This window comes from Lepisosteus platostomus, chromosome 3 (genome assembly GCF_059453375.1).
Source record: "Lepisosteus platostomus isolate fLepPlt1 chromosome 3, fLepPlt1.hap1, whole genome shotgun sequence".
In the NCBI taxonomy this organism is placed as follows: domain Eukaryota; kingdom Metazoa; phylum Chordata; class Actinopteri; order Semionotiformes; family Lepisosteidae; genus Lepisosteus; species Lepisosteus platostomus.
The window spans coordinates 66,034,141-66,047,895 of record NC_142613.1 but is presented as its reverse complement, the minus strand read 5'-3'; the positions used below and the strand labels follow the sequence as shown (position 1 = coordinate 66,047,895).

Genomic DNA, 13,755 nt, shown 5'->3' with positions numbered 1-13,755 from the left:
TTTATTAACCAAAGTAATAACACTCATGCAATTTTGCGATTTCATGTCTTGCTCACCAGAAACTCACAAATAACGGAGAAATATTTCTGTCTAAAAACAAATCTCTGAACTACAACAAAAACAATTTTCTTTTTCTCCAAATTCCAAAGCCTGCTGCAGATTTTGAAGCACACACAATTTTGCTATTTTCAGAAACTAGAAGGTAAACCAATAGATAAACCCAGTTTTACATTTACAGTACATTGTGTCCTGATGGTAAGGTCTGCTATCACTCATACTGTATACTGTACAAATGTCTTATATTAAGGACACGATAATATTTAAGAGAGTCACAGAATAAAAATGTTGTAAATCCCACTGCGGTTGAATTAGCTTTTGTGGTATAAACTCAAGTCGCGCAAGCAGGCACTGGCCGTGCTCTTGCAAATGCAAGACAGTTTCTTCCTTCATTGCCTGTCCCCCCACTTCGTCCTTTCTCTTCTCAACCTACCCTTAAGAGTATCAACCACAAACTCTCCGAGCTAGGTCGTAACTAACTTTCCTTTCAGAAACACAAAAAAAGGGACTGGGGTTTTGATTGGCTCTGTACCCCGTCAAACACTGTCTGTAACACTGCCCTAGTTCTCAGGATAAGGGGGCGGCAGAGAGAGCTGCGAATTCCAGTGTTTCAGTGTATCGGATGTTAGTGTATGAGAAGAGTAGCTGGCGGTGTGTTCATAGCACGGCTGACTCGTCCACAATGGCGCTTTGGACAGGCAGTACCCTCTCCCCTTTATCATTAACGATGGGAGTGCTCGTCATTACCACTTTCTCTCAGCCCGTTCTTTCGTGCCCGAGCCGATGTTTGTGTTTTCGTACCACCGTCAGATGCATGCATCTAATGTTGGAAACTGTACCTGCTGTCTCTCCTCAGACTACCATCCTGTAAGTATCGCCAGAAAGTTTATGGGATATTATGGGGTGTGTTGCGGGAGGGAGATTGGTGTGGTGGTAAAGCAACTGTAGTGTTTTCTGAAAGTCTCAGACATTTCAAATAACGTTTCGGGGATGATAACGTTTTTTGGTTTTGTCTTTGAACTGTCTGAATATGATTTAAAACTGATTTATGTTCCTTAAATGCCTTTCAACTAGAAAAGCTGGGATGAAAACAGTGTATGTTGCTGCATGTTACAGTGTATTCGCTAAAAAAGTCTTTTGAGAGCAACTCAGGTGGTGTAAAAAAATTTTTTCGGTGTTTTGCCCAGTTCTTCATATTTTTGTTTAGTATTCGTTTGTAAATCCAGCATCGTCCAAGGTGCTGTAACTGCTTTATGTTTTTGTCGGAAAAAAAAGTCTTACTTAGTAAATGTTTGCGAATTGACATTAACCCCTCAATTTAACCGGTATTTAAACAGTAAAAGAAAAGTACGCTATTTTTTACATCATAAAAATGATGTCAATCGCTGCAAAAGGATCCGTAGTTAAATAAATTATAACTTTTATTGCCTTTATCGGCATTAATTAACTTTAGAACATTATCTGTACAGCTCTTTCATAGATTACATGTTTTGAAGGTATTGAAAAAACGAATGATGCCTGTCAACATTTAAATAGAAAGAAATCAAGTTAATTGCTGTAGATATTAAAGTTTTAGAATAGTATGTAATTTTCAAAATCCCCACATTTGTGGAAAGTATTTCAATGAATCTGATTACATGCTTTTTGTACTGTTATTAAATACCACAAGACCAAACCATCATACACCTTAATTCCCAAAGCCTCAAGATTACATCAGTTTGATAAATTAACACCCATATGTGATAAAAGGACCCTGTGGGATATATCTTATTAGGATATTGTTTAATCACTGGTTGAGGGAAGACTTCTGTCACCCAAACAGCCTGCTTTTCCCAGGTTTCTAGAATGCTGTGAAGAATGTGTCTGAAATTCAAGATGAATGTATTATTTTATACCTTTTTTAATTTAAATTTCACTTAATAACACAAAGGTTATTTTTGTGTGCTAACTTGCCTAGAGAAGGTCAAACATTTGGCTTCTTTTCAGTTCATTGTTTTAGTTCTAAGTAGGCCTTGTTTTAAGTGCCACGCCAGCATTCCTCCCCACTTGGATTTTAAATGATAGGAAAACACACAACCACCTATGCAATGTCATCATTATATGCAAAAAGATTTCCATATGTGTCTTTACTTATTATGGTGAGATTGTTTGTTGCTCCGATTCAGCTTTGATTAATAGGGAACGTTTCAAGTTGTAATGAAAAATTCTCTGGCTGCTTCTCCCACTGGAAAAATATTAGTGATCATATGCTTTTTCTTCCCCGCCAAAAAGAAAAAAATGATTTTAGAGTGCAATATGTTTCTGCTACTGATGTTTGTTGACAATAGGTGGGGACTCAACAAGTGTGGTTTAATGGATTTGTTTAAACACCTACAGAGCTCAGCAAAGGCTTGTTAATATTGTAAAGCAAAAGTTGAAATGCCTAATTTTTTTTATTATCCAGGGCTTTCAGTCTGAATACTGAAAACCCATAGAGAATTGCTTCAGTGAATGTGCAGCAAAAATTAAACATGAACGTGGGCAATGTCTATATAATGTGACTTTCGCAAATCCATCTGTAATTCAAGCTGCATTGAGGAAAAATGAAGAAAAATGACTGTTTAAGGACTGCAAGATTTAGCCATACAAGTTTTAAAGAGGACTTGTGATTGCAAAATGTTCTTGTGAACATCTGTTCAAATAGGAAAAGTAAAGAATTCATTGAAAATGATACAAAAGCTCTAAGAAACATAACTCACTGTTGGGGAATGATATGCACAGTATTTGATGGATTTCTTTAAAACCACAACTATATAGACAACATAAATTAGAGAAGAACTTAGTTTGACAACTAGCTAGTTTTAACGTCTTGGTCCCACACTTTGTAATCACTGATTATGATTACAGTTAGTTTTATGATAATTCTATGCAATGGCAATACATATCTGTACTATCCGTAGATTTTATGACTGCAAACCTAATTATTATTATTATTATTATTATTATTATTATTATTATTATTGCACTTCTTTAGCATTTTTCTGGACACTCCACTCAAAGCGCTTTACAGGGAATGGGGACTCCCCTCCACCACCACCAATGTGCAGCATCCAAGATTATATTAAATGACTTTATGCAAAAGTAAAGCTGTCGTTTGGGGGTTTAACATGTCCACTTCTTCCATTCCCTTCAAAACTCATGTTGTGACTGGAACTTGGCAGGCCATAATGTGTTTGCCATTTAATTATTCCCATGTACAGTACATTCTGCTCATTCATTTTGTTCTGAACAAAATAATACTGTTTGAGAAGGTTGCTCTTTACCTGGAGGGGCCACCCTTCATCCTAGAGACCCAAAATGAAGAAGACTCACTGGTTTAACCGAACTCAATTTATAAACAAATTGAACAATTTGGTTTTGACAATTGAAGAAGTTAATTTGTTCAATTAAGTAGTTTAAAAATAATTTGAACTGCAACTACCACCACAGTGTAGGTGTCAAAAACCACTGTTGGTCATTCTGGACTTAATTGGACTGATTACCACGCAAAACTGATGAAAGTTCAATTCCAGACTGCAGTGTTTTTGTCAAGTGAAAAATAACTGAGATAATTGTAAGTTAAAATAGAAGAGCTTAAAAAATCCTTACTAACCTGGTATTTTAGTATTTCTAGTACTACTACATTCTCAAGGGCTTCAACCTCTACTTAAATAGCGATTGTGAGGCTGTAGTATTTGAAACATTTTTCACTAATTCATGATGAGAACATTGCAACATTAGAGATGAGACAGATCTTGACTTCATTCAATAATGTAATGAAACTTATACTGAACAGTCGTATCAGTTACACTTCGTTTGCATTGTGTGCAAGATTGTGAGGAGGCTAGATTTGAACTCAAAAACAAGAGCCCCTGAAGTCAGGATAGGTGAAGTCTGGTCTGCTTTTTTTTTTTTGCTTGTGTTGCAGTGCTCAATTGGCATTGAGCCTGTTACAGAACATGATGTCACCCCCCCCCCCAATACCCTGCATAGTGTTTAATTCTCCAGTGAGGAGAGAATCAGCTTTTTGGCACAGAGAAATTCTCTGCAGTCTGGGTCTTGTTTTATAGGTGAACTTAATGGAACGGGCTTCTCTCATTTCGAATTTTTCTAATGAGACCCTTAAAGATTAAATGCAATGCTATTTTTATATTTCGGGGTTAGAAAGAATAGGCATTGATGAGTGCATTTCAAACAACAATGAAAGTAAAATGTACAGTACACAGTAACATGTAGGACCTCCAATTTACATCACAAAAAAGCGCCATATTGCTGTTGTTGTCTACGATTCAGGACAAGGCAACAAAACATCCTGTGACGAGAACCGGCCTGTGGTGAAATGTTCGCTGCACAACCTCTCATTATTCACTCATTCGCGTTACATTAGTCATTACAGTGACTAGTGAGCAGGAAGGGCTGCCTTACATCACAATTTGAGCAAACGCTTGACAACACGTTGACTATATAGTACTTTCACAAAGTTCACAATGTTGTGTTTAATTCAGAATTTGTAATATTTGCAATCCTGTTAATTGAATTATTTTGTTACCGAGATTTAATAACTGGTCAGAGAAATTGTGACTGCGGTTCCCCTTTAAAAGATGCTGTGTAAAAATCAGTGAACAATTGAATTTTGTAAAAGTAATCAGCCTTTATGCTCAAGAACGTGAATCAATAAGCTGCTCAACAGTCTTTGTTCCCCTTGGCACATATCCTGAACCTGAGGGAAGAATAGTTGTATTCCTGATGTGGAAATTATCACTCATTAAAGTGAGGTCAGATGATCCCGCTAAAAACATGCTAAAATACTTTTTAAATATTTGTTATCATAAAGCTAAAAAGCCCCCTGCTTTGGATGTGATTCTTTAGCTATGATGAAGTAAGGCTCATTTAGGTTCAGGGGTTAGGATTTTTTGTTGGTGACCTCAATGTGAAAAGTATAGTCTATGTACAGCAAGCTGTCTGTGCACTATTTTTGTATGCAAGTATATTGGCCTTACATTGGTGGCATGAGCCAAGAAAAGGGTAGAACTTTAAACGTAATTGTAATGTATCTGTAATGTACAGTAGATTGTAATTATTGGTTTTGATCAGCCCACTGTTCTTGACTTTCATTGTGCTTGACTTGGTTGGTATTTTAGATCCCTATTTAGCATACCTAACCTCTTTTGTTATTCTTTAGATTTTCAGGGAGTTTTTATTGTTTATAGTATTTTTCATTCCAAAGGATCTTAAAGGACTTTTACATGTACTGGAGGACACGGTTCAACCACAGCTGAAGTGCTGCTTCAAGCAGGGTGATTCATGACAGCCATTATGCATCAACCTACTAGGCAGCATCTCAGGGGTGAAACGGAGGACATTTCTTCACCTCTTGAATAGAGAGAGAACTTTAGGAAACCCAGATTTAAGGTCATGGACATTAGCAAATGTAAAGGAAGCCTTTTGGCCCGCTGAGCTTATTTTGGTTGCTAGTGGATCATTCTTTGGAGATACTCATCCAGATGTTTCTGGAGAGAAAAAAAAAACTTTTCTTGACTTCAACAACATTGTTGAGTAGGCTTTTCCAGACTATTTTATCTAGAGGTATCTCTGTGAATACCTTGGAGGAATTTGTTGAAAAAGTACGATTGTCCAATGGGAATTTCAGTTGATGTGCCAAGTTCCCATGTATGCTTGAGGAACAGGTTCCCTCTCAAGATTATTCCAAACATTAAAAAACTTGGATGATTTCAGCCAATCAAATTTTTTGTGTGCTTATTATTTGTTTTATTGCTTGTGTCTTATTGATAATGAGGATTTCTTCCATCACATCATTTTTGTAACATTTTATATGTGTTTTGTGGGTGTTAAGAATGATGTTGGCACTCACCAAAGAAATCATCAGAATAATTATTTTTTCAATGGGAGTTTTGGCAGTCTCTATTTTGTCCTAAAAAGTGATTACATTTTTATTATAAGACTTTTAAGGCTTGCTTTTTTGCCAGAAGAATTCAAATGATTTGTTTTTTTTTTCTTTTGGCCTTGGAAATACAAGCCTGTTAAAAAGGAAAGATCACTCAAGGGCTCACTCATGGTTAAGACTGGTTTCTTTAAATTGTTCCCAATTTGTGCTTCTCCCTTTTCCCTCACCATATGGGAAAATAGAAGAAATGAAGTCTTTTGAGATCTTTTTTTGTTGTTGTTGCTTTCAGCTGGGTAGCATGGGATCCTTTTTTTATGTTTGTATTCATTAATTTTTCAGCTGTTTTCTCAGAGGTATCTGCTTTATGCATAATAGTAAATTACTCTTCCTCTTTTGTAATGGCTTTTTCTATTTAAGCTTCGGGATTTCCGTTGCTGGAAAAGTGATTGAATCCATTCTGTCAGGTTTATTTTACCAGTTGTTCCTGCTGCAGCGATTCTTATCTGTACCCAGGACGCAGACTTGTTTTGCTTTGCTTTTTTCAAGTAGCTTCTTCTTGCTTGTTTTTCAGCAGCGAAGAACAGAAATGTAGAAATGTTATTGCATTTTTCAATGCAGTGAAAACTGCCTCCTGGCTATTGACATTTTTCAACTCTTCAGTGGCTTATTATACAATATGACAGGAGCATTTGAAAGGTTTGGGTGCGTAATGTTTTTGAAATGTAAATAACCAAGACGATACTGGTATCGATAAAGTTTTTATCCTTAAAAATAGTTTTTTTCGGTAACATGAAGCAAATATGTGCTTGATATGATGATGGTAATTTTCTCCAACTTTTTTTGGTCATTACATTAATCAGGGTGAAATCTATTGATTAGAGGTGTAGTGTTCTATGTTTGAAAATGATACATTCCCTCAGCACTTCTTCCCTTTCCTGTGTTGACTCAGTATGATTTGTTAAATTTGAAGTACCTATGACTTTGTAACTGTCTGTTCTTGTATAAACAGGCCTGAGTACTTTGCGTTACTTTCTAAGCATGGGTATCTCACTCAGGGCAAAACCTTGAACACTTTTTCTCAATTTACTTAAAGCGCAGTAGATCTCAAGATAACTAGTTACGATAACAAATGAAAGTTGTAATTCTGAAGAGTTTGTCATCTGGAAATCCTACTTGTATGTTATTATGACATAACATTAATTCCAGTATTAGTGCTTACATTGGCTCTTCCTGTCATGTTTTTTTTTTCTTTCATGATGCCCTGTTTTTTCCCCCGGTATTAGCACTGGTGTTTTATAATAGGACTTTGTGGCTTCAGTACACTTTTTAATTCTGTAATCTTGATGTGACTGAGTTCAAAGTGAGAAACATGCTATAGCATAGCTGAGCCACCACAGCGCAACAGACAGTTTAGCCATTGTCAGCTTTGTGTTCTGGGGTTTACTTATTTATGACTAATGGGATGCCATTTATGACCATTGTCGTGGTGAAGTACAATTGGTCTTTGTAATCCTACATGCTTTTACCTGTTTGCAGTTGAGCTGCTAGGTTGGTATTAGATTGGTATTTAGTGGATTAAAGCATTAAAGCTGATATTGAATGGGAACAAGGTAGATTAAGTGAATTTAATAACCTGGAGCTCCTGTGCGTTGGTGTTGGAAATTGTAGTTAAAGTGGCTAGTGCAAACAAAAGCTGAGTCTTTAGGGCATGGAAAAAGAGCAACCATTGTGTGGAATTTGCTGCAGTCAGGCTTTGTCAGGCTTTCATTCTCTGTGGTATTGAGGAATGCAAAGCCAGAAATGCCTAAAGCTTTGCTAATTTGCACAGAGAGATTGAGGGCAAGATAACTGTTGAAAGGAGTATCCCTGGACTTTTTCTGTGAAAGCACATTTTTTAAGAACCTTAATAAAAAAAATATTTGCTGTGATCTTTGTTATATTGTGTTAAATCTTAAAAAAAAGACATGATGTGTCGTACTTGTAAAACTGTAAATAATAATGCCTTATATTGAGATTCATTGTGTCAAAGGTCTGCTGTTGTAAATGATCAGTTTTAGCAGTGCTGTGTACTGGACTTAAAAGGCATTGTTTATTATAATTGGTGGTCCTGGTATGCATGCCCTTAAATCAAATGTGTCTTTAAGTGGCAGGTTGTGTACCCGAGGGAACTTTCTGATTCAGTTCTTCTGACTCAGGCTGAGGATTACATTCTAAGACACTATAATGCTTTGCATATCTAAATAATAAGTGAAAAGGCCTGAATCAGCAGACCTCCAATTAAGTATTGGACTGTTCTTCTACAATAAGAACTTTAACCTAGAGCTAAGATATTCAACGGCTTGTGTGGGAGAATTATGTTTTCCAACTGGTAACATACAGAAAGTATTCTGGATAATTCCTGGAGTATGCTGAATCGTGACAGAGGGCTGTCTTTATAGTTCACATTCTCTTTTTCACTGCAACCAGAGACAGGTTTTTTCATCATTGTAATTCAACATGATAATTGATAGTGGTTAACCGATTAAGCATGGTACATTTGGCAATTGCAGAAATTCAAAATATTCAATCTGAAAGGGAGCAAGGATGCTTTCCCTGATGCTGAATGTGTGAGTTTTCCTGCTTAATAATATGTGTCTTGCAATGGACTTGTGGCTTTAGAACAGAGCAGTGTACTAGCTATTCAGTGCTATTTCAGGAACACTGCCAGCTGCATGCTCAGTTGCAACAAAATAAACTTGTGGAACAAAGTTGGAGACCATCTGATCCTATTCTAGGTACAGTAATAAGGATTAAGCATTGTTGGTGTTCTACCAAGCAGAAACTAGGGAGATCTAAACCAGAACATATGAAATATTTGGACCAGTAAGCTAATATGTTGGCTGACATTCATATGCAGTTATAACTTTGTCATATATGTAGAGGGAATGTTTTTGATAATTAAATGTTAGTTTTAATTTTAAAAAATAGTAAAATTATTAAGTGGATCTATGATAAAAAAAATTCAGTTCACCTCAAAATGAGTGCAGTATCTGTGGGTTCGAATGTGATTGTGGCGAATCACAGTGGCTTTCATTTTTGTCGGTTATGCTATACTGTACTGTACTGTATCGACATACACTTTAGAAGTGTAAGAGAATAAATTGGTAATTTGTTTTTTATGATGGGCAACATTTATGTAAAACTATCAAGTTAAGCCTACAAATGTGGCACTTCATCTGAGAATTTTCCAAATTGTTTGGGAATCTTGAAAATTTGGTGTAGTAAGGACTCTACTGTTTTGTTAAAAGATTTACACTCAAGTTTTATGAATCTTGCATTTTTTGCCACTGATTCTTTTTTATATGTGGTTGCAATAGCATGAATGTACACAAGAGTACTGGTACCAGTCCAATAAGAGCCAACAGCATCACTGTGTTATGTACAGTCCACCACAACTTTGCTATGGCTGGGATGGACCACCTGTTCTGTCTCCAAGACATCCAACACATTGGCTGTTTCATAACCATGACTTTTGGACTGTGGCCACAGGAAAGAGAAGAGGTAGTGTTTCAAGGTACTGTCATAAATAATCAACCCTGAAAACAGCCTGAAAAAAGTGCTTTTTTAAATGTACTGTACGTTCACATTTGACATTTTACCCACTGAGCCCCTGTTCCTCAGTATCCCCGCTCCTTCCTAAGAACCACCAGTATGGAATTCCCTCGCAATAATTAACAGAACAGACTTGGGAGACACCCGGATTCAAGTAAACACGCTTACTGTAAGAGTGACTTTTTACTTACATGTAAGTGCCTTAATTTCGGTTTGCCTACCTCCACAGAATATCACAATATATATCTGAAATGTATCACTTTACTGTATACTACAGGCTGCACATGCATTAGTAACTATAAGCTGTTCAAGTGTACTTTATATCTTCACCACCTTTCTCTCTCACAAAAAGGCTCTACAGCTGATTTTTTTTGCATTCTGTTTTCAGCATGAAATTAACCTTTACCCGTTCCTTAATAACTGTAATATGGTATTGTGTTTGGAAAGCGATTTTTATTTACCTATTAGTAGTGACAATATTATTTCAGTAATAAGCTGCCACTACATTTTGGAACTTTCCCTAGGCGATCCAGTGTTCCTCTAAGTACTGTACAAAATCGCTTGGTTCCGTGGTTCTCAAACTCTGGTACACGGAGCGCCCCCAGGTGGTATGCCAGATGACACTGGAAATGTGTTGTGTGCACTGAAAAATTGGGATGGGTTTTCATATTTTCTATTTTAATAAAATGAGTTTATGTGTCTCATACGCAGCCTACGTACATAGCTACGACGAGCCACTAATACCTGAGTGGCCACAAGAGCTACTATGTAATTCTATTCTACCATTGTATAGGAATACATGCTACGAATTTACAGTAAGTGGCCAATTGCATTTAAAAAGAAGTTTATCTCCAGCAAATAGGGAGATAGGAGAATGTGCGTGATTTTGGAACAATGCCAATCTTGTAAGCACAGGAATGCGCACTATGAACGTAAGTGACCAATTATAGTCGCTGGGGGTGTCACACTACACAGCTGATGGTAATGGGCACGTGCTGCGACTCTCTACAACTCGCTGTGATTTTTCTTACGATTATGTAAATGAAGGCTACAACTGAAAATCCAAAGAAAAGTCGTGTAGTGTGACGCCGGCATTCGACAGCTGCATTGAGCACTCAACAATCGCTGTGAACTCCTCCAGTAGCAGTTGAGATTGTTATAGAAAGCTTAAAAGGACAGAGTCCTGGACAGAGAAAAGGATGAAAGTAAACTGTAAAGCCAGAGCAGATATAAGTTAAGTCCCCTTTCCTCATTGCCTCTCGTAGCAGAATTCCCATTAGGCGAGCTATTGACCATTTTAAACCCTATGTTTCAGATGACACAAAAAAGTGTGTTCTGGATAACAAAAAATCGGATGATGCAATCGACTCTAGGTTTTTAACATGAAGAACATACAAAATTTTGCAAACAAGAGGAAGTCATCTGGCCTGCATACAGTAGCTTGTTTGGTTATTGGCTGACTATAGTTAGTCTAGCTACAATACGTCCCGCCATATTTTGAAAGTGTGATAGCTGTAGGCTTCAGCAACATGACTGGACAGCAAGTTCCATGCTTCTACAACCCTTCATATACCCAATTGTAAATGTACTTCCCTGTTGGTTCTTTTTGTGTCTTTTGGGATTTTGTACAGGAATCTCCTTTTAGTCTTGTCTGTTCAAGACTGAAAAAAAACATTCCTTTAGTCCTGTGACGGTATGACATTCCTTTGAGTCTGGGAATGTGCCTAGTCACTCTTCTCAAGAAGAGCAATCTTTCTTTGTATCATGCTTACCAACATTGTCAAAATTATTGTAATTGAAGTCTTTTTAGCATGTACTACAATTTTAATAAAACATCCCTTGATTTTAATTATACGCTTTTAATTGTCTCAACATTTTTTTTGCTGATTTTATTGTTCTCCACAATGTCTAGTAGCTAAAATAATGTCAATATAAACACAAAAGTCTTTTTCCAAGTCTTTTTCTTCAAGCACTGGGTTTCCTATTTCCCATTTCCTGTTTTCTAAGGTGTGGGTTTGCTACTTCCATGTAGCATTCTGCACTGGTTCACATTAAATGTCATCGGTCAGGTTATTGTCCAGTCTTAAACTGTAACACTGGTACTGAAGAACTCTGCTTATTGGATCACCTCAGCTGGAGCATTCACTCCTTTCCTATGCTTGTTTTCTAGCCCTTAACCAGTTCCTGATCCAAACCCATGCATTTCCTTGAATACCTACTGTACCACCTGTAATTTTCATGAAGTTCTTCTATGTGGAACTTTATGAAATGCATTCTGAAAATGAAATAAGTTGCTTCTTTGAATAACTCCTAACATGAGTTAACTGAGCATTAATGCTGACGATCCTCAAGAATCCTATTTCCTTATAGAAAATTCACTAGTTAGATCTAAATATCATTTTCATAACCTTGCACGTAAGAGAAGCAAGGTTTAGTCATCTAAATTACTTCGTTTTTCCAGGGGATTTCTCATCATTTTATGGATGTGCTTTACTGTCTGCAGTTTTCCAGTTAATGGGTATTTATTCTGTCCTTGGTGACTCCTGGAAGAGATTTGGTAACAGCCCTTTCTTTAAGTACAGCTGGTAGAATTTCAGGCCTTGGAGATTTAAATTGATTTAAATTTGTAGTATTGATAGCATTTCTGCTAATGCCAATGCTTTGAATATATAACTTTAGACTTTCTCAGCCTGAGAGATTTCGTACTTGTTGAACACCTGAGTGAAAGTTAATGCCAACAGCCATTTCTTTTTCCTCACCTCTGTACTTTCTTCTTTAATGTTTCTTTGCTGTTGTAATATTGAAATACTGAAAAAAATACATTTTAGCCTCTAGTGCTATATTTTTGCTGTCTCTGTATTGACCTTTGTCCTGTTGTAAATACTGTTGTATTGTTTATTGTTGGTGCAATTTATTATACTTGTTTTATTTAACAGTATCTGTGCTTGATTTCTTATTAACATTGTCTTGATTTATAGTGTCATTTTGTTCCGGTTTCCCGTCCTCGATTTTCTTTTGGTACGGAAGTGTTCTGTGCTTCAAGTCTTTAAGGTGTCGTCATCCATTCTCTGTTGATTCCATATAAATCCTATCCCATTATACTACTTTTACATTATATCTCCTTCCTTAAGAGTCTGCTTTTCTGAAATTGTATGCCTTTTCTTTGGGGTCTGCCTCTACAGTTTCAAAATACACTTCAAAGCACACCATACTATGATCACAGGACCCTAAAGGTTGTCTCACATCTGTTTTCCTCACTCTGTTTTGATAGTTTGAAAAGGCCAGATTTATACAGCCAATCCCCCCAGAAGGTGTTCTGATACAGGAAGATAGGTGTTCTGAGTAAGAAAGCAGTTGTTAGCCATGTCTGCTTTTTAAGTTTCAGCATCTGACATTTGTGATGTATTTTTTTTCTTAATCCAAGTAAAAAATAATATACTTTGACAAATACTTAATCCTAATATATAACATTTGTAGAAAATGCCTGTCAGATGATTAAGCAGAGTGAAGTGTCTTATTCAATGGTCTGGACATGACAAAAAATTCTATTTAGATTATTTTGAATCCCCTTTGTAGTTTTTGTCCTTTTTGCTGGATATTCGAAAAATGATACCTGCAGACAAATAAAACGACTCAGCACAGATTCCATTATCAATTAAACATCATAGAAAGAGATATACACAATTTTATTAAAAGTTCCTTCCAAATGTGTTCTAATTTGTGTGTACTGAATATGTGAAGCAAAGTAGAGAATGTACCATGGTGTGAGTCTGTTGAATTCAAGAGAGTACAAATGTGCCATGAATATAAATAAACATTGATTCACTTTAAACTGTTGGTAACCTCATGAGATGTGGTCCACCTGGTCTAAATTTATGACTGGCTAAAATAAGGATTTGCAGAGAAATGACAGTTGTAGAGTACCTTGTCTGCAATTTTATAATCTTGAGTCACCCATCAGATTTAATTTGGCTATAATGCACTGAGCATCAAAAGAATCTCGTTTCCTGTAACAACATACAGTATTCACCAAGTATCTCCAAGGTGATAAGACTTTTTCTGTAGCCAGTGGACTGACATTTAATTGACATAGCATGGGCAAATTCATTATGCTAATTGACACTGGTCATCAGCAGGGCGAGTAACTGTGAAAGCCTCAGGCTAGTAGCTTGTATGGCACTGTT

General features: G+C 36.5%; 1 protein-coding gene across 5 annotated transcripts in view; it reads left to right on the top strand.

Annotated features, from left to right (window-relative positions):
* The first annotated feature begins 654 nt into the window (after window positions 1-654).
* The window catches only part of pxdn (peroxidasin), a 92,756-nt gene continuing 79,655 nt past the window's right edge, over window positions 655-13,755 (top strand). For 4 of the 5 annotated variants that reach the window (XR_015935489.1, XM_088626515.1, XM_088626514.1 and 1 more), the window contains exon 1: window positions 658-924. Coding sequence is in view for 4 of the 5 variants with exons in the window: in XM_088626515.1 (XP_088482641.1) it covers window positions 680-924 (245 nt within the window). In the remaining variant the exon portion in view is untranslated. Of the gene's footprint in view, window positions 925-13,755 lie in introns of all 5 variants that reach the window. The other variant, XM_088626516.1, reaches the window with a different exon arrangement.